Below are 20,281 nucleotides of genomic sequence, written 5' to 3'. Positions count from 1 at the left end.
GTTTTATCATGAATCATGGAAAAGTAGAGAATGATGTGCATGTCTTGAGCAGCAAGTGCCATTTTCTTAATACGCTTTTCCCTATTGAGTACATAAACGAAGATAGATAGATTTGATCTTTGATACCCATTAATTGGGTGTGATCAGCTCTTTTATAGCGCTGAGCCTCATTCTTATGTTTAGTGTGTGGTCTAATTTTTTGTCAATGGAGTTCTGATATGTCCACAACATATAAGAATCTTTCATCCTTCATTATACCACTAAAGTAAACGCATTCGTAATAGTTTTTTTTTCTAAAACCTTATTTCTGGATGGTTGTAGCTATCTTTAAGATCAATGAAATCTGTCGCAAACGTGTACAATTAGATTCTAATCATCAAACTTAACTTTGTTTATATTTCAAGTATCTGAAAAAAATATGGCATGGTAGAGATTATGAACATAGATGTCAACAAGCACACACAAGTAACAAAGCAGCAGAATCTTATTCAAGGTTAAAATTGAAAGCATATTTATGTAAGGATTTTCAGTTAGCCGCAGCTTGAAAAGCACTCAGAAAAACCTCAGGAGGCTGGCCACCACTCAGCTCATGCTTCCCGTTAATCTGCCAAAACAATTATCTTAGAGCATGAAACTAAAGTTGTACTTAACCTCAAAACTTGAAATTCGTAAATGTGAACTAACCACATAATGTGGAACTCCTGTAATTCGGGACGAGTATTCTCGAGCTCCTCCTGACCTTCATTGGATCAGTTCGTTATTAGGATCGATAAAAACTTTTACTCCTGAAATTTCCTTAAAAGAATTGGAATAGAAAAGGAAGTTTTAGGGTTCAAAGTTTACGTTCTCTCCTCTTGTATGCATCTAAAGAAGCATGATGGGGAAAATTGCACAAATCTTCTCTTATTGCTCATATCTTTTTAGAAAGCACCTCAAAATATTATAAAAAAGTTTAATTATAAGTTTCTTCCATGTCTTTTTAACAACTGATGATTATAACATAATTGAATCAATAGAGAAATACCTCCTTCAATCCTATTGGATCTTCAAGAAACTCTGCTGCCCCCTCTACACCCACTTTCTTAGCAGATTCAACAAGAAATTCCCTGCATCCAATTACAACTTTTAGTAGCTGTCTTTGTGGAATGTGTGAATCGGAAGACAATCAACTTTACGACTCTGTTCCAACGCAAATATTAAAGAAAAAGCTGTCCCATTGCATTGGTTAGTTCTCTCTCATTCTCCCTGTTGATAGCCTAACGGTTGAATTGTTGGTACAACCATTATTCAAAGGGCATGAACACGTGTTGCCATGTCAGCCAGGTTAGCTATAACAGCAGGCAAAAAAAATAATTTATATCAATTTATCTTAGGCCATTTTAGACAGAAACTAAGATCTCTTTATCCAAGTGCGAACATGTGGCCACTGGGCTAAAAATCCATTGGCTTGATAGAAGACCTAATACAGTGTCATTTCAACTGATTATCAAAAATATCAAACTGTCCAAGAAATATCCAAGGCAGAATGGTCATCAAAAACATGTGTTTTGCCTCTTCAAGTGCAAAACAAAAGTTGATCAACCCTCCCATAAACCTTTTGATTACTGACACTCTCCTAGGAGTTTTGATGATTACTCACCATTGGAAGTTTAATACTTAATAGAGTAGCAAGACATAAACATGAATATCTCAGTGAAATGCTACAACATGGTATCGACTATCGAGTAATTCTTTATTTTATTAAAGGCAGGTAATGTGTGCATGAAGCTAAAGTTAAAACTGATTCTCAGTTCATTTGAGATCCTTCAAGGATTGCAATTCATCTGATGTGCACTGCATAAATGTTGGAAGTCTAAGAACCAAACCGAAAGGAAAAAGTTTTGGGCCTGGCAAAACAATGGAACTAGAAGAATCTTGCACGGCAGAAATAAAAATATAATAATAATATAATAAAGAAATTGTATCTAAATTAATGATATTAATTCCTTGGAGATATGGAAACCAACAATTCAAAAAAGTATACACATACCTGTCACCAATGTATTTACCCTGTGTGAAGTAGCAAGGCACAGTTCCTCCACAAGTTATGTTGCTTATCAAGATCCTGTTGCCCAGCAAAATATATAAGCTGTGGCATCAAGGGTACTTCCCGTGCATACAAAGACAATGTTATTGATATTTCTATCAGAACAGCTCATTCAAGCTCCTATCTTTCATAAAGCAGTTCGTGGAAGGCAGAATCCTTTTTTCAAACTTACGTGAGTCCAGACATGTGTATTCCAACCCCAGACCCCTAAAAATCTGCAATTTTTGGAGCAGTTATAGTACACAGACCATCCAAGTGAAAGGCAATTCAAACAAAAACATGTCTACAAATACAAATGGCTCTAAGAAAGTAAACTCAGTCATTCGAGCTATGATCCCTTGAGCGAGCTCCAAACTTATTCTCATAATAGCTTTTCTTATCAACACCTTTTCGGGGCAGCAGGATTGAGAAAAAAAGGGTGCCATTTAATCTGCAAATTTGGTCCCCCGAATAAATTAGAGCAAAACATTAAAGGTTGACTGTTTTTTGTGTGCGTAGAGAGAGGGAATTAGAGATGGAACCTCAAAATCATATTGACCTTAGCTGTAGCTTAGCCTTGTCCAGATTTCTTTTTCCTACAAAGCACACGGGCATACAGTGTTGAACTGACATCAATTAAAATCTTCTTCCCATTGCTGGTACTAGCTGACTGAGCCATAATTCTTTCGTATCTGCGGTATTTCTAGCATATAGGCGGTAATATCAGGTGCAAACTCGAAAGATCTAGAATAGTCTATCTTCAATTTATTTCAAAGTACCAATGTGACAATGGCTAAACAAATTTATCAGCCAAACAGCATGAAAATAGAGAAAGATCCTTCAATCGTGTATCCAGTGCGAATATATTGTGACACAATTCATGACTAATTCAGAAAGATAGAAACTAATGAAGACCTATGCACCAGAAAACCAAAAATGAAGACTTGTATAATCAACCTCTGTTGAGGCGGCGTCACAAATTCCACCCATTTAGCTCTAGTGAAGATTATATCTAATTGTCAAAGAACGACATACCGAAACCTTTGCAAGATTCTCACAAAACAATCCTTGCCCTTTCTTTATATTGAAATTAGAGTAGACAACAAAATAAAGAAGATAAACTGGAATTTATCAACCATATATCATAACAATACAATTTGAAGAAATGAATAATAAAAAACTAACCCACCTCAATCAAGAGTTGTCATACAAAGTCACCAAATTTCCCACTTCACCAAGTAATAGAAATGAAAAAATCTCAAAAGGGGTTGTTTATTTCATGAGGTTTGAGAAACAAAGAAACACAAAAAGGCTTGAAAAATGAATAACAGTGAAGAGCAGAACTAATGAAACATATAAACAAAACAATAGAGATGAATTAGATAGTGAAATTAAGGCTTGTTTTGCCAAAAAAAAAAAAAAAAAAGAGGTTACCGGAAGTCAGTAGAGACCTTGTGCTTTATAGGCTACTAAAATTAAAACTCATAGCCAGTTTTATACGGATTTAGATATTTGGATAGGAAGAAGTTGGTGAAAATGGAAAGCTCGACGGTTGACGATTTGACTTTTTCTGCCACCTACCACCTCAATTTATCAAGAAGATAAGAATATAAATATACAAGAATGTGCATGGTGTGGGCATTTATTTACAGGACGTAAGCTTTTACCTGGAAATTCTTTGACCACACTGTTATTCAATTATAATCAGAGTAATGTTATGATTCAATAATAAAATGTGTGCTAATCAAATACTAACATTAAAAATTTAAAATTATTTTTAGAAAGAATTTTAATTAAATATAATTAGATTAGTATCCATTAATTAATGCATATAATTTTATTCTTAAAATAGGACGAAGAAAAGTTTCCACAGTTTGGCCAAATGACAAGTTCCCATCCAAAAGATTTCAAAACGACAGTTTCTCACCCATTCATCCAATTTTTCCGTTATTTTCAACTGCAGAAGAGGAGAATAATAATTCAGGGTATTTTAATTTTTTATTTTCTTTTAAATTATTAAAAAATTTCAAAAATTATATAAAATAAATAGAAATTTTGAAAATTAAAAAATTGTCGGGCAATTGCTGTTGGCGGTTCTCAGAACCGTCGACGACGGCTAGTCTACTGCTACCGCCGGCACTGTTGGGTAGATCTCAGGTCAATTTATCCAATGGTACAAATAGAGGAGCCATTGTTGACAGCACTTGGCTGGAAAAGTGGTAAACGTTTCTCGCTTTTTTGGGTCAAACGCCGTCGACGACGGCTTCAACACAATCAACAATCAATCACACCATCCGCTTTTCCCTTCATCCGAATCATGGTCTTGCCCTCACGGATCCGCCTCAACGTCGGTGGTTGTTGAGATATTGCATAAACGTGTTCCAATCTTTCCTTTTTTGTGTCTCGAATCGACTGAAGGAGGGTAAAACTAGCGGCGGAGAAGGAAAGAAGACTGGAAGTAAAGATAAAACTAAATGGTGGTGCTGGTGCTGGTACTGGTTTTGACTACGAGAAGAGGTGGTTGTAGAGGAGTAGCAAGAGGAGGCGGCGGCGACAGCGACAGCTACAGCGGCTGACCTTTTTTTTTTTTTTTTTTTCTGTTTTCTGATTTTGTATAAAGATCAAATTAGGAGTGAATTCTGACAGAAAAAACTTGAAAGAAAGGAGAGGTATTTGGGGAGAATTTGGGAAGAGGGAGAGTGGGGAGAGATAGAGAGATGCAGATGGCGAATGAGTGACATATATGAAGATATGAAGGAGGGGAGGCAACTGGAGATGAAGAGGAAAGGTATAATTGAATGGAAAGAAACGAAGGAGACCGGTTTTTGAGAGTGTGGAACAGATGCTGAAGTGGGGTTTTGTTTTTCAACTTTATATAAGGGTGAATTGACGTAATTTCCCTTTAATTGTTTTATGAAATTACTGTTATATCCTTCTGTTGTTAAAAATAACAGAAAAAATAGATGGATGGGTGGAAAACTGTCGTTTTGAAATCTTTTGGGTGGGAACTTGTGATTAGGCCAAACCTTGGGTGGGAACTTGCTGTTCGCCCTAAAAATTAGTAAAGATAAAATCTTTTACCTCCAAAAATACAATTAAAAAATTTTCAGAAATTAGGAAATGGGTAGTTGATATGGGGGGTAATTTGGTCTAGAAAACTCGAGTGGACGGACTAGAAGAACCTGAATGCATTGGCCGCAGACATCGGGGCAACTATATCCACATGAAACCCGGCCCAAAAGCTCCCACCTTCACGGAACAACGCACAAACCATCACCATTTATCACTATCAAAATACGTACTTTCTCACGTTCTTTCCTCTTACTCTACAAATTAAAAATATCTCACCTTTCCTTTCCTTTCTTTTTTTCTTTCTTTCTTTATTCCTTTCCTTTCCTTGCCGTACATTTCACTTCTAACTTCAGGTACGATCTTTCTTTTACCAAAAACAATCTAATCTTTAGTGTAAGCTCTATCAAATCGTTATATGGTTTGGTGTTTTATTTTAGTGTTACACGGGATTGATAGATTGATAGCAAGACATAAAACATGAAATATCTCAGTGAAATGCTACAACATGGTATCGACTATCAGTAATTCTTATTTTATTAAAGGCAGGTAATGTGTGCATGAAGCTAAAGTTAAAACTGATTCTCAGTCATTTGAGATCTTCAAGGATGCAATTCATCTGATGTGCACTGCATAAATGTTGGAATGTCTAAGAACCAAACCGAATGGAAAAAGTTTTGGGCCTGGCAAAACAATGGAACTAGAAGAATATCTGCACGGCAGAAATAAAAAATAATAATAATAATAATAAAGAAATTGTATCTAAATTATATGATATTAATTCCTTGGAGATATGGAAACCAACAATTCAAAAAAGTATACACATACCTGTCACCAATGTATTTACCCTGTGTGAAGTAGCCAAGGCACAGTCCTCCACAAGTTATGTTGCTTATCAAGATCCTGTTGCCCAGCAAAATATATAAGCCTGGGGCTATCAAGGGTACTTCCCCTGTGCATATCAAAGACAATGTTATTGATATTTCATCAGAACAGCCATTCAAAGCTTCCTATCTTTCATAAAGCAGTTCGTGGAAGGCAGAATCCTTTTCAAACTTACGTGAGTCCAGACATGTTGTATTCCAACCCAGACCCCTAAAAATCTGCAATTTTTGGGCAGTTATAGTACACAGACCATCCAAGTGAAAGGCAATTCAAACAAAAACATGTCTACAAATACAAATGGCTCTAAGAAAGTAAACCTCAGTCATTCGAGCTATGATCCCTTGAGCTCGAGCTCCAAACTTATTCTCATAATAGCTTTTCTTATCAACACCTTCCTTCGGGGCAGCAGGATTGAGAAAAAAAGGGTGCCATTTAATCTGCAAATTTGGTCCCAGAATAAATTAGAGCAAAACATTAAAGGTTGACTGTTTTTTGTGTGCGTATGAGAGAGGGAATTAGAGATGGAACCTCAAAATCATATTGACCTTAGCTGTAGTATAGCCTTGTCCAGATTTCTTTTTCCTACAAAGCACACACGGGCATACGTGTCTGAACTGACATCAATTTTAATAATCTCTTTCCCATTGCTGTTACTGCTGACTGAGCCATAATCTTCCGTATCTGCGGTATTCTAGCATATAGGCGGTAATATCAGGTGCAAACTCGAAAGATCTAGAATAGTCTATCTTCAATTATATTTCTAAAGTACCAATGTGACAATGGCTAAACAAATTATCAGCAAACAGCATGAAAATAGAGAAAGATCCTCTTCAATCGTGTATCCAGTGCGAATATATTGTGACACAATTCATGACTAATTCAGAAAGATAGAAACTAATGAAGACCTATGCACCAGAAACACAAAAATGAAGACTTGTATAATTCAATCCTCTGTTGAGGCCGGTCATCAAATTCCACCCATTTAGCTCTAGTGAAGATTATATCTAATTGTCAAAGAATCGACATACCGAAGCCTTTGCAAGATTCTCACAAAACAATCCTGCCCTTTCTTTATATTGAAAATTAGAGTAGACAACAAAATAAAGAAGATAAACTGGATATTTATCAACCATATATCTATACAATACAATTTGAAGAAATGAATATATAAAAAACTAACCCACCTCAATCAAGAGTTGTCATCAACCAAAGTCACCAAATTTCCCACTTCAACCAAGTAATAGAAATGAAAAAATCTCAAAAGGGGTTGTTTTATTTCATGAGGGTGAAGAACAAAGAAACACAAAAAGGCTTGAAAAATGAATAACAGTGAAGAGCAGAAACTAATGAAACATTAAACAAAACAATAGAGATGAATTAGATAGTGAAATTAAGGCTGTTTTGCCAAAAAAAAAAAAGGTTACTGGAAGTCAGTAGAGACCTTGTGCTTATAGAGCTATAAAATTAAAACTCATAGCCAGTTTTATACGGATTTAGATATTTGTATAGGAAGAAGTTGTGATGAAATGGAAAGCTCGACGGTTGACGATTGACTTTTTCTGCCACCTACCACCTCAATTTATCAAGAGATAAGAATATAAATATACAAGAATGTGCATGGTGTGGGCATTTATTTACAGACGTAAGCTTTTACCTGGAAATTCTTATGACCCAATGTTATTCAATTATAATCAGAGTAATGTTATGATTCACTAATAAAATGTGTGCTAATCAAATACTAAATTAAAAAATTAAAATTATTTTTAGAAAGAATTTTAAATTTTAATATTAATAATTAGATTAGTATCCATTAATTAATGCATATAATTTTATTCTTAAAATTAGGACCGAAGAAAAGTTTCCACAGTTTGGCCAAATGACAAGTTCCCATCCAAAAGATTTCAAAACGACAGTTTCTCACCCATTCATCCCATTTTTCGTATTTTTCAACTGCAGAAGGAGAGAATAATAAATTCAGTTTATGTTAATTGAACCACCAATCTAATTCTCTAGCTGCTTTGCTAGAACAATGGATTGAAGATTTTTGCCACTGCCAATTTTTTCCAAATTGTTATAAGATCACAACTAAAAGTCTTTTGAATAACTTCCCCATTAATGAACATTGCATACATGTTTGAAGAGTGAGTGACAGTTAAAAAGCTCATTTGATTAGAAGGAAAGGTGGAGTGAGTATACATATTTTGTATCTTTTTCTTTGATTATTTTGACTTACCATTCATTTGGATTGCTTCTATAGGTGATGGCATTCGATGAAACGACTTGATCCTCTCAAGGTTTATGTCGTGGATGGAAACAGCAATGACTGGAGAAAGAATGAAAACCAAAAGAGATGTGTAAAGCCCTTTGTGAATACCCCAATTAACGTGTTTGTCACCTGCCGTAAATATGAAGAGAAACTTGTTCTTTAGATCAAATTATCATGAGTATATTTTCTCAAAATGTTATTTTTGAAATCTTTTCATGGTTACTGAAAATCTGGCTATAGTTTTCCCAAAAAAATAACATTATACATGGAATGGAAGTTAAGTGTGGTTGAATGAAGAGAAAACATGACTTGAGTTGTGGTGTATTTTCTTTTTATCTGTCATTTTACCTCTGTTCTTCTCTTCTATGTAATTGTCATCTGTTATGGCTCTTTCATAGATGAATGCAATTCATTTGGTTTTGAGCCTCCATTCTGCAGATGTCTTGGTGGTAAACAACTAAACACAAAGAATTGTGTGTCAGATATAAAATGAGGCTACTGGGTATTGGTTATGGCACTATTTGTTAGTTTTATCATGAATCATGGAAAAGTAGAGAATGTCTTGTGCAGCAAGTGCCATTTTCTTAATACGCTTTTCCCTATTGAGTACATAAACGAAGATAGATAAGATTTGATCTTTGATACCCATTAATTGGGTGTGATCAGCTCTTTTATAGCGCTGAGCCTCATTCTTATGTTATAGTGTGTGGTCTATAATTTTTTGTCAATGGAGTTCTGATATGTTCCACAACATATAAGAATCTTTCATCCTTCATTATACCACTAAAGTAAACGCATTTCTGTAATAGTTTTTCTTTTCTAAAACCTTATTTCTGGATGGTTGTAGCTATCTTTAAGATCAATGAAATCTGTCGCAAACGTGTACAATATTAGATTCTAATCATCAAACTTCAACTTTGTTTACATTATTTCAAGTATCTGAAAACATATGGCATGGTAAGAGATTATGAACATAGATGTCAACAAGCACACAAGTAACAAAGCAGCAGAATCTTTATTCAAGGTTAAAATTAGAAAGCATATTTATGTAAGGATTTTCAGTTAGCCGCAGCTTGAAAAGCACTCAGAAAAACCTCAGGAGGCTGGCCACCACTCAGCTCATGCTTCCCGTTAATCTGCCAAAACAAATTATCTTAGAGCATGAAACTATAAGTGTGTACTTAACCTCAGAACTTGAAATTCGTAAATGTGAACTAACCACATAATGTGGAACTCCTGTAATTCGGGACGAGTATTTCTCGAGCTCCTCCTTGACCTTCATTGGATCAGTTCAGTTATTAGGATCCGATAAAAACTTTTACTCCTGAAATTTCCTTAAAAGAATTGGAATAGAAAAGGAAGTTTTAGGGTTCTAAGTTTACGTTCTCTCCTCTTGTATGCATCTAAAGAAGCATGATGGGGAAAATTGCACAAATCCTTCTCTTATTGCTCATATCTTTTTAGAAAGAACCTCAAAATATTATAAAAAAGTTTAATTATAAGTTTCTTCCATGTCTTTTTAACAACTGATGATTATAACATAATTGAATCAATAGAGAAAATACCTCCTTCAATCCATTATTGGGATCTTCAAGAAACTCTGCTGCCCCTTCTACACCCACTTTCTTAGCAGATTCAACAAGAAATTCCCTGCATCCAATTACAACTTTTAGTAGCCTGTCTTTGTGGAATGTGGTGAATCGGACAGACAATCAACTTTACGACTCTGTTCCAACTCAAATATATTAAAGAAAAAGCCTGTCCCATTGCATTGGTTAGTTCTCTCTCATTCTCCCTGTTGATAGCCTAACGGTTGATATTGTTGGTACAACCATTATTCAAAAGGGCATAGAACACGTGTTGCCATGTCAGCCAGGTTAGCTATAACAGCAGGCAAAAAGAATAATTTTATATCAATTTTATCTTAGGCCATTTTGAGACAGAAACTAAGATCTCTTTATCCAAGTGCGAACATGTGGCCACTGGGCTAAAAATCCATTGGCTTGATAGAAGACCTAATACAGTGTCATTTTCAACTTGATTATCAAAATTATCAAACTGTCCAAGAAATATCCAAGGCAGAATGGTCATCAAAAACATGTGTTTTGCCTCTTCAAGTGCAAAACAAAAGTTGATCAACCCTCCCATAAACCTTTTGATTACTGACACTCTCCTAGGAGTTTTGATGATTACTCACCATTGGAAGTTTAATACTTCAATAGATTGATAGCAAGACATAAAACATGCAAATATCTCAGTGAAATGCTACAACATGGTATCGACTATCGAGTAATTCTTTATTTTATTAAAGGCAGGTAATGTGTGCATGAAGCTAAAGTTAAAACTGATTCTCAGTTCATTTGAGATCCTTCAAGGATTGCAATTCATCTGATGTGCACTGCATAAATGTTGGAATGTCTAAGAACCAAACCGAATGGAAAAAGTTTTGGGCCTGGCAAAACAATGGAACTAGAAGAATCTTGCACGGCAGAAATAAAAAATAATAATAATAATAATAATAAAGAAATTGTATCTAAATTATATGATATTAATTCCTTGGAGATATGGAAACCAACAATTCAAAAAAGTATACACATACCTGTCACCAATGTATTTACCCTGTGTGAAGTAGCCAAGGCACAGTTCCTCCACAAGTTTATGTTGCTTATCAAGATCCTGTTGCCCAGCAAAATATATAAGCCTGTGGCTATCAAGGGTACTTCCCCTGTGCATATCAAAGACAATGTTATTGATATTTCTATCAGAACAGCTCATTCAAAGCTTCCTATCTTTCATAAAGCAGTTCGTGGAAGGCAGAATCCTTTTTTCAAACTTACGTGAGTCCAGACATGTTGTATTCCAACCCAAGACCCCTAAAAATCTGCAATTTTTGGAGCAGTTATAGTACACAGACCATCCAAGTGAAAGGCAATTCAAACAAAAACATGTCTACAAATACAAATGGCTCTAAGAAAGTAAACCTCAGTCATTCGAGCTATGATCCCTTGAGCTCGAGCTCCAAACTTATTCTCATAATAGCTTTTCTTATCAACACCTTCCTTCGGGGCAGCAGGATTGAGAAAAAAAGGGTGCCATTTAATCTGCAAATTTGGTCCCAGAATAAATTAGAGCAAAACATTAAAGGTTGACTGTTTTTTGTGTGCGTATGAGAGAGGGAATTAGAGATGGAACCTCAAAATCATATTGATCCTTAGCTGTAGCTATAGCCTTGTCCAGATTTCTTTTTCCTACAAAGCACCACGGGCATACAGTGTCTGAACTGACATCAATTTTAATAATCTTCTTCCCATTGCTGTTACTGGCTGACTGAGCCATAATTCTTCCGTATCTGCGGTATTTCTAGCATATAGGCGGTAATATCAGGTGCAAACTCGAAAGATCTAGAATAGTCTATCTTCAATTATATTTCTAAAGTACCAATGTGACAATGGCTAAACAAATTTATCAGCCAAACAGCATGAAAATAGAGAAAGATCCTCTTCAATCGTGTATCCAGTGCGAATATATTGTGACACAATTCATGACTAATTCAGAAAGATAGAAACTAATGAAGACCTATGCACCAGAAACACAAAACATGAAGACTTGTATAATTCAATCCTCTGTTAAGGCCGGTCATCAAATTCTACCCATTTAGCTCTAGTGAAGATTATATCTAATTGTCAAAGAATCGACATACCGAAGCCTTTGCAAGATTCTCACCAAACAATCCTTGCCCTTTCTTTATATTGAAAATTAGAGTAGACAACAAAATAAAGAAGATAAACTTGGATATTTATCAACCATATATCTATACAATACAATTTGAAGCAATGAATATAATAAAAAACTAACCCCACCTCAATCAAGAGTTGTCATCAACCAAAGTCACCAAATTTCCCACTTCAACCAAGTAATAGAAATGAAAAAATCTCAAAAGGGGTTGTTTTATTTCATGAGGTTTGAGAAACAAAGAAACACAAAAAGGCTTGAAAAATGAATAACAGTGAAGAGCAGAAACTAATGAAACATATAAACAAAACAATAGAGATGAATTAGATAGTGAAATTAAGGCTTGTTTTGCCAAAAAAAAAAAAAAAAAGAGGTTACCTGGAAGTCAGTAGAGACCTTGTGCTTTATAGAGCTATAAAATTAAAACTCATAGCCAGTTTTATACGGATTTAGATATTTGTATAGGAAGAAGTTGGTGAAAATGGAAAGCTCGACGGTTGACGATTTGACTTTTTCTGCCACCTACCACCTCAATTTATCAAGAAGATAAGAATATAAATATACAAGAATGTGCATGGTGTGGGCATTTATTTACGGACGTAAGCTTTTACCTGGAAATTCTTATGACCCACATGTTATTCAATTAAAATTAGGAGCGAAGGAAAAGTTTCCACTCTAAGGTTTGGCCAAATGACAAGTTCCCATCCAAAAGGTTTCAAAACGATAGTTTCTCACCCATTCATCCAATTTTTCCGTTATTTTTAACTGCAGAAGGAGAGAATAGTAAATTCAGTTTATTTTTATTTTTTATTTTCTTTTAAATTATTAAAAAATTTCAAAAATTATATAAAATAAATAGAAATTTTGAAAATTAAAAAATTGTCGGGCAATTGCTGCTTCGGTCATCAGAACCGTCGACGGCGGCTAGTCTACTGCCACCGCCGGCACTGTTGGGTAGATCTCAGGTTGATTTATCCAATGGTACAAATAGAGGAGCCATTACTGACAGCACTTGGCCGGAAAAGTGGTAAACGTTTCTCGCTTTTTTGGGTCAAACGCCGTCGACGACGGCTTCAACACAATCAACAATCAATCACACCACCCGCTTTTCCCTTCGTCCGAATCATGGCCATGCCCTCACGGATCCGCCTCAATGCCGGTGGTTGTTGAGATATTGCATAAACATGTTCCAATCTTTCCCTTTTTGTGTCCCGTATCGACTGAATGAGGGTAAAACTAGCGGCGGAGAAGGAAAGAAGATAGAAGTAAAGATAAAACTGAATGGTGGTGGTGCTGGTACTGGTTCTGACCACGAGAAGAGGTGGTTGTAGAGGAGTAGCAAGAGGAGGCCGCGGCGGCAGCTACAGCTACAGTGGCTGACTTTTTTTTTTTTTTTTTCCTGTGTTTCTGATTCTGTATAAAGATCAAATTAGGAGAGAATTCTGATGGAAAAAAACTTGAAAGAAATGAGAGGTATTTCGGGAGAATTTAAGAAGAGGGAGATGGGGGGAGAGATGGAGAGATGCAGATGGAGAATGAGTGATATATATGAAGATATGAAAGAGGGGAGGCAACTGGAGATGAAGAAGAAAGGTATAATTGAGTGGAAAGAAACGAAGGAGTCCAGTTTTTGAGAGTGTGGATGAGATGCTGAAGTGGGCTGGTTTGTATAGTTGGGAGAAAGGAGAAAAAAGAATTAGGGATTTTGGATTTCAACTTTGTATAAGAGTGAATTGACATAATTGCCCTATAATTGCTTATGAAATTACTGTTATATCCTTTTGTTGTTAAAAATAACAGAAAAAATAGATGGATGGGTGGGAAATTGCCGTTTTGAAACCTTTTGGGTGGGAAGTTGTCATGAGGCAAAACCTTGGGTGGGAACTTGTCGTTCGCCCTAAAAATGAGTAAAGATAAAGTCTTTTACCTCCAGAAATAGAATTAAAAAATTTTCAGAAATTAAGAAATGGGTGGTTGATATGAGGGGTAATTTGGTCTAGAAAATTCGAGTGAACGGACTAGAAGAACCTGAATGCATTGGCCGCAGACATCGGGGCAACTATATCCACATGAAAGCCGGCCCAAAAGCTCCCACCTTCACGGAACAACGCACAAACCATCACCATTTATGACTATCAAAATACGTACTTTCTCACGTTCTTTCTTCTTACTCAACAAATTAAAAATATCTCACCTTTCCTTTCCTTTCTTTTTTCTTTCTTTCTTTATTCCTTTCCTTTCCTTGCTGCGCATTTCACTTCTAACTTCAGGTACGATCTTTCTTTTACAAAAAACAATCTAATCTTTAGTGTAAGCTCAATCAAATCGTTATATGGTTTGGTGTTTTATTTTAGTGTTACACGGGATTGAGTATTTTGCGGTGAAAATCTTCTTCTACCTGTTTCTTTTTTCTTCCTTTACTTTCCAGGTACCAAACGAACATTGTTTCTCAGATTCTGAACCAAAATTGTGAATTTAACTGCAATTTGTTTTAAAGTCATCTCGATGGTGATATTTTAGTTTATACTAAACATGTTTTTGTTGAATGTAATTTGGTTTATGTTCTATCACTTACCCAGCAACCAAAGCGATAAAATAAAACGTTGACTTTAATTGTAATTTAGTTGTAACTTTGCTAGATAAGATAACCTTGTAAATCATGATTTAATTTGATCAGTGCTAATATGTTATTGTTTTCGTTGATGTCATTAGGTGTATATATTTGATTATCGATGGATATTAATGAAATTATTGGCGAATCTGCCCTTCCTGTGAATAATTTAACAACAAAGAGTGCTATATATGTGTGGGGATATAACCAGAGTGGACAAACAGGCAGAAGGGGGAGAGAGCGCCAACTGCGGATCCCAAAACAGCTCCCTCCCGAGCTCTTTGGCTGCCCTGCTGGTGCTAACTCCCGTTGGTTGGACATTGCATGTGGTCGTGAGCACACTGCTGCTGTGGCCTCAGATGGGTCTCTTTTCACTTGGGGTTTGTCCCTTAATGAATTTCTTTTAAGTGTTTTAAATTTTTAGTTAATCCATTGTTAAGAGTATGCATTTCTTTGTAGTTTATTTGTTTTGCATATTGAAATGTTTAATTGATAGTTTTAATTTCATCAAGGATGGGAAGTGGTTTTTAATGTTTGTCATTGAGTCGGCATGTGAAAATATTCCGCAGATCGGGTGTTTCTCACTTGTGTGTATGAACTCCTTAACTGTTATGTTTGTTTGGGCGCAAAGATATGTATTTGTTTGCATCGTTTGGTTCTTTGTTGTGATTGCACTGTTTTGTCCCTTTGACTCATGATGGTAATTGCTGTATTCTATTCCTGATGGAAATTGGTTTAACCTGTGATGGTAATATGTTATTACTGTAGCTATGGCCCCTGATGGATTGTTTATATAAAACTCGGGGTCTCTTCATGTTGTTTGATTATTTTGTTCTGATTGTGTGGTTTTTGCTATTTGTATCCTATCATTTATGGCTATAATTTTATCAATGATAATTTCTCTAGTCATTATCAATAACATAAAATTCTTGGTTGTAAGATTTGAGTGTATGATTATGAGGATTATAAGCAATTGAACTTTCTTTGTTTTATAAATGCATGAGTTGTGATAATAACAGTATTATCTTTTGGATGTTTATACTGACAATCAATCAAGTGATCAGGAATTGTATTCTTTAGTGCTGTTTTTTTCGCCATGAGCAAACCTCATATTTATGCATTTGACTAGGTGCTAATGAATTTGGTCAATTGGGAGATGGAACTGAGGAGAGCAAGAAACACCCACAGAAAGTAAATCAGTTGCAGACAGAGTTCGTGAAATCAGTATCTTGTGGAGCACATTGTACTGCTGCTATTGCAGAACCTCGTGATAATGATGGAACCATCTCAACAAGTAGACTTTGGGTTTGGGGACAAAATCAGGTAGTACATTTTTTTAGTATGAAATTATTAGTTTCTTTCTTTTTTTTAATTTGTGAACTCTGGTAGGTTGGCTCCAACTGCAATGACTAAGAAAATCTAGCCTTGATGCCAAGAATCTTTATCTTCTTTTATTTTTCTTCTTCTATTTCTCAGATAGCGGTTCACTAACATATAGACAGCCAATTTATTTTATCACCATATTCTGGTGTCATTTAGCCCAACCATTATGTCAACTTGTTTTTTTTTCCCTTTCCACGCACCCCAACCTCACCCTACTCTACGCGCAAACACAAACCAAATGGATTCCCATCCAAGGATGGTATAAGGAGAATCTGACCTTAGTGTTCTTGCTTACTATAAGAAATCGAACCAACTAAGCTATCCTCTAGAGGACCAACCATTATACAATCCTAATAACTAATTCCACACATTATTTTTGCCTGTAATTCACCTTATCTGCAATTGAGATCAACACCAAAACAATTGGTTTAGGTTTCATTAACTCGTTAGGATGGTTTAAAATCTGTTAGATTTCTATAAGACCAATCTTTCATTAAACTGAAAGCATTACACTGATATTGTATGGACTTCTTGTTGTTCTTATTCCACAAGCTTACACTACTAAATAGGAATCTAAATAAATCAAAACTTTGACTGAGATAAAGACCACCTATAAAAGATTGTCATGGCATCTAAACCAAAATTAACAATAATTGGCTGTTGCCAAGCCCAGTTGAAAAAAAACCATAGCAACTCAAATTACCAAAGCTCAAGAAATAGGAAACAGAACATAACTAACTGCTTCACAACTTGATGGACCTACTTGTATGACTGATATTTACTAGGAACAACTAATCAGAGCTCCAGTTAAGTGATATAATTAATATAAACAATGTTTCGTAATCTCCGTACTCTTGAATTTTGTTTTTTTATTGTGTTTCTTGTTCACAGCATCACATGGTAATTGATAGTTTATATTGTAATTGCTCATTTTCTTGTACTGTTTCTTGCAACAGGGATCAAACCTTCCTCGTTTATTCTGGGGGGCCTTTACGCCATACACGGTAAAGGATGGATATTCTGATTTGTTGTTTTAACAAATGCATTTTATGGATATGCCAACTTGAATGCTAGAAATTGAAGAAAGAGACTCAAGATAAAACATATTATGACCACTAAAATAAACTGTAATACTTCAGTGGGTTTTTATCTTTGAAAGTCATTTCGGTGATTCTGATTTTGTTGTTTCTCATGAGGGTGAGGAAAAGGAAAAGAATAAGGAAAAGGCTTAAACGTCTCCTTTTTTAGCGTTGTTTTGACACTAAATTTATTTTATCATTTTAATTGCAGTCCCCTAATATGATCTGGCAGTTTTTTTCTATTATTTATATGTACATTTAAATAGTTACTTTAATCTAACATAAGATTGGACATTCTTTTGTGATAGATTATCCGTCAAGTGTCCTGTGGGGCAGTTCATGTGGTGGCTTTATCGGAAGATGGCCTACTACAAGCTTGGGGTGAGTTTCCATTTAAATTCATAAACTGTCCTTGTAACAAAATTCTGAAGTAAAATCTGTAAGTTATGTTGTCATTGTGCTACAACCAGTTCTCAAAATATGTTTCTGATGACATCCATGACTTTGCATTGGTACTAGATAGCTCATATGATTAGGAAACTGAACTGAAGGAACTTAAGGATACTTATCAATTTCCTTCCGTCTATTAATCTTTATCTTTGTTGTTCTGATAAATCAGGCTACAATGAATATGGTCAACTTGGCAGGGGTTTTACTTGTGACGGATTACAGAGGCCTCGTGTAATAAATGCTTATGCAAAGTTCCTTGATGAAGCTCCTGAGATTGTGAAGATTACCCAAGTGTCATGCGGGGAGTACCACACAGCAGCTGTATCTGCAAATGGCGAGGTGTAAGTTACCTGAAGGACTTCTTACATGGAGATAAGTTCTACATTAGGAATGAGAATTGTGGTTATCCGCATGGCACTAGTAAATGTTTTTGAAGGTTTGGAAAAACCTTCTTATGGGTATCTCACTTGTAGTCGGGACGGGATGCAACAGATACAGAATGCATTTTGATGTGCAAGTTTCTGCCCCCTTAACTTGGAAATCCCAACTTCATTGCATAAATTAGAATTTGTGATGATGAGACCTTAAACACAATATCTTGTTAACAATTTTTTTTTTAATATCAATTTCTACAAAAGTTTTATCACTAATGATAATCTATTATCTATTTTTTACCTGGCAGCTATACTTGGGGCTTCGGAAATATGGGTCAACTTGGACACTGTTCCCTTCAGTCTCCGGATAAAGAGTTATTGCCAAGGCGAGTGGTTGCCCTTGATGGAATTTTTATAAAGGAGGTTGCATGTGGTGGTGTGCATACTTGTGCTCTAACTTCGAAGGGAGCTCTTTATGCTTGGGGTGGTGGTCAAGCTGGTCAGTTAGGACTTGGCCCCCAAACTGGGTCCTTTTCATTTATTCCTAATGAGTCTGAAACATACATCCGTAATATGCCGGTTTTAGTTGTACCAAATGGTGTGCAACTTGTTGCTTGTGGACATTGTCACACACTTATATCTACGAGGGATGGAAGAATTCATGGATGGGGTTACAATAGTTATGGACAGGCAGCTAATCAGAAATCTACATATGCTTGGTTTCCATCACCGCTTGATTGGTATGTTGTAGAGGAGTTATTTTTTAACCTTTGCAAAAGTTGTCAGCCCTTCATATTGATGGAAGTACTATAGTACAGGTGTGTTGGGGAAGTACGAAAACTAGCAGCTGGTGGTGGCCATTCTGCTGTGTTGACTGATGCCTGTTCCTTGAAAGAATTGTGCGAGTTTAGGCTTGCAGATAGCATAACTCTATCTAATGCTACTGAGATCAAGGATGTTGCATCTCGAACAGGATCAGATGCTTTAGCACGCCTTTGTGAAAGATTGAGGTATTGATGTCAGTATATTTCTTATGAGTTACTGCAATTATTTCATTTTGACTAGCACATTTTACTGATCAGTAGCATGGCCTTTCCTGTTAATGAAGGAAATATTATCAACTCAATGGAACATAATGTGGAAGCTTGAACTTATTGAAGCTAAGCTAAAGCTTTCAACAGTCTTGATTTATCTTCATTATATATAAACTTACGAAAAACTATTCTAAGAGTCCACTGGTTATAAGTGCCATGCATATGTGTGTCTGCATTACTTCCTATGGAGTTTATGGGCTCAACCCCGACAAACGCCACACCAACACAGCTCCCCTCCCCCTCCCCCTCGCCCCTCTCTGATGAAACGATGTCTCAACAAATTTTGTGTATCTACAGGGAGGAGTTGCTTGATGGTGCTGATTGCATTTGGGAAGATGATGACATCTGGAATGGGAATTACCAAAGGAACAACTGAACTTAACTTGATTTGAAGATCACTATGCTAATGTTTATTTCCTGTTCCCACTTTGTTGCACCTGGATTAGGACTGTAAATTAAGAACCATATTATTCAGATGATGAAGGATAATCCTTCATCAGTAATATCATTATGTCAGAATGTACCTACATTTGATCACTTTAATCAGGAACCTGGTTACATTGTATAAACAAAAACTACAGTATTCTGGTGACAAACTTGTACCAGTAACAATTTATTGAAACTTATACCAACTTTAGTTTTATGGACATTAACGTTTGTCATTAATTCAATCAGCCCTTGCACAATTTAGCTTTAGTATATTGAAACGCCAAGTTATGTATTGGCTATTTGCTACAGGTAGCTTAGTATCTCGACTTGGTTGGTGTGTATTACAACACAAAATGTTGGTGCAATCAACATGATCAGGTTCCAAAGTGAAAATAACTATCTAGTTTCTAGGTGCCTAAGTGAATGAAGAAACCCTCGCCCTTGTGTTATTTACTTACACTCTTAAATTAAGGATCTTTAATGAACAAATAATACTACACATACATCATTCTTATATAACATTATGTGGCAAGATATGATTGGGTGAAAGTTTAATTTTAATTTCAAATTAGTCAATCATATCTTGTCACATAATATTATATAAAAATGATGTACGTGTAGCATTACTCTTAATGAATTGATATGGCTATATTTTTTAGTGCACAGGTTGGAGCTACAGTATGGATGCACTGGTCATGGTTCCCTATTGTACTTATGTGCACACTCACATGCTTACTACTAAGCAATATGCAGTCTTACATTCTTAAAATAGCTAAAGTTTTCAAATTACATGTCATATGAAGTAGCTTCAGACAGTATAGCAGTAGGGGTTATACAAGGACAT

General features: G+C 35.6%; 2 protein-coding genes and 1 pseudogene across 6 annotated transcripts; 1 reads left to right on the top strand and 2 right to left on the bottom strand.

Annotated features, from left to right (window-relative positions):
* Nucleotides 1-508: 508 nt before the first annotated feature.
* LOC116140951 lies at nt 509-7,152 on the bottom strand (annotated as a pseudogene).
* LOC116140941 (ultraviolet-B receptor UVR8) lies at nt 5,309-19,657 on the top strand. 3 transcript variants are annotated; one of them, XM_031426510.1, is made up of 9 exons: nt 5,309-5,490; nt 14,730-15,008; nt 15,758-15,951; nt 16,968-17,015; nt 17,399-17,471; nt 17,710-17,881; nt 18,223-18,654; nt 18,733-18,924; nt 19,306-19,657. In XM_031426510.1, exons 2-9 carry the CDS (start codon nt 14,750-14,752, stop codon nt 19,382-19,384), a joined length of 1,449 nt encoding a protein of 482 aa, XP_031282370.1. In that variant the 5' UTR covers nt 5,309-5,490; nt 14,730-14,749; the 3' UTR covers nt 19,385-19,657. The 3 variants fall into 3 exon arrangements, with proteins under 3 accessions (XP_031282370.1, XP_031282369.1, XP_031282371.1); XM_031426509.1 differs by lacking the exon at nt 5,309-5,490 and adding an exon at nt 14,090-14,287; XM_031426511.1 differs by lacking the exons at nt 5,309-5,490; nt 14,730-15,008 and adding an exon at nt 14,090-14,287.
* LOC116140942 (uncharacterized protein YwbO-like) lies at nt 9,181-12,326 on the bottom strand. Of its 3 annotated transcripts, XM_031426512.1 has the most exons (8): nt 12,146-12,314; nt 11,478-11,645; nt 11,267-11,386; nt 11,123-11,166; nt 10,885-11,010; nt 9,851-9,935; nt 9,505-9,561; nt 9,181-9,421 (listed from the first exon to the last, which is right to left on the bottom strand). In XM_031426512.1, exons 2-8 carry the CDS (start codon nt 11,619-11,621, stop codon nt 9,344-9,346), a joined length of 654 nt encoding a protein of 217 aa, XP_031282372.1. In that variant the 5' UTR covers nt 11,622-11,645; nt 12,146-12,314; the 3' UTR covers nt 9,181-9,343. The 3 variants fall into 3 exon arrangements, with proteins under 3 accessions (XP_031282372.1, XP_031282373.1, XP_031282374.1); XM_031426513.1 differs by lacking the exons at nt 9,181-9,421; nt 9,505-9,561 and adding an exon at nt 9,588-9,756 and having other exon boundaries at nt 12,146-12,326; XM_031426514.1 differs by lacking the exons at nt 9,181-9,421; nt 9,505-9,561 and adding an exon at nt 9,588-9,741 and having other exon boundaries at nt 12,146-12,324.
* Nucleotides 19,658-20,281: the final 624 nt, after the last annotated feature.

This window comes from Pistacia vera, unplaced genomic scaffold (genome assembly GCF_008641045.1).
Source record: "Pistacia vera cultivar Batoury unplaced genomic scaffold, PisVer_v2 Contig389, whole genome shotgun sequence".
In the NCBI taxonomy this organism is placed as follows: domain Eukaryota; kingdom Viridiplantae; phylum Streptophyta; class Magnoliopsida; order Sapindales; family Anacardiaceae; genus Pistacia; species Pistacia vera.
This window is presented reverse-complemented; position numbering and strand designations above follow the sequence as displayed.

Excerpts from the sequence above, each read along its gene's own strand:
- LOC116140942 (XM_031426512.1), bottom strand. The coding sequence starts at position 11,621 with ATGGCTCAGTCAGCCAGTAACAGCAATGGGAAGAAGATTATTAAAATT. Across the intron at positions 9,936-10,884 it reads GGTAAATACATTGGTGACAG|GGAATTTCTTGTTGAATCTG; the intron begins GTATGTGTATAC and ends AATTGGATGCAG. Across the intron at positions 9,422-9,504 it reads CAGGAGTTCCACATTATGTG|ATTAACGGGAAGCATGAGCT; the intron begins GTTAGTTCACAT and ends TTGTTTTGGCAG.
- LOC116140941 (XM_031426510.1), top strand. The coding sequence starts at position 14,750 with ATGGATATTAATGAAATTATTGGCGAATCTGCCCTTCCTGTGAATAAT. Across the intron at positions 15,009-15,757 it reads TGGGTCTCTTTTCACTTGGG|GTGCTAATGAATTTGGTCAA; the intron begins GTTTGTCCCTTA and ends GCATTTGACTAG. Across the intron at positions 17,882-18,222 it reads GTATCTGCAAATGGCGAGGT|CTATACTTGGGGCTTCGGAA; the intron begins GTAAGTTACCTG and ends TTTACCTGGCAG.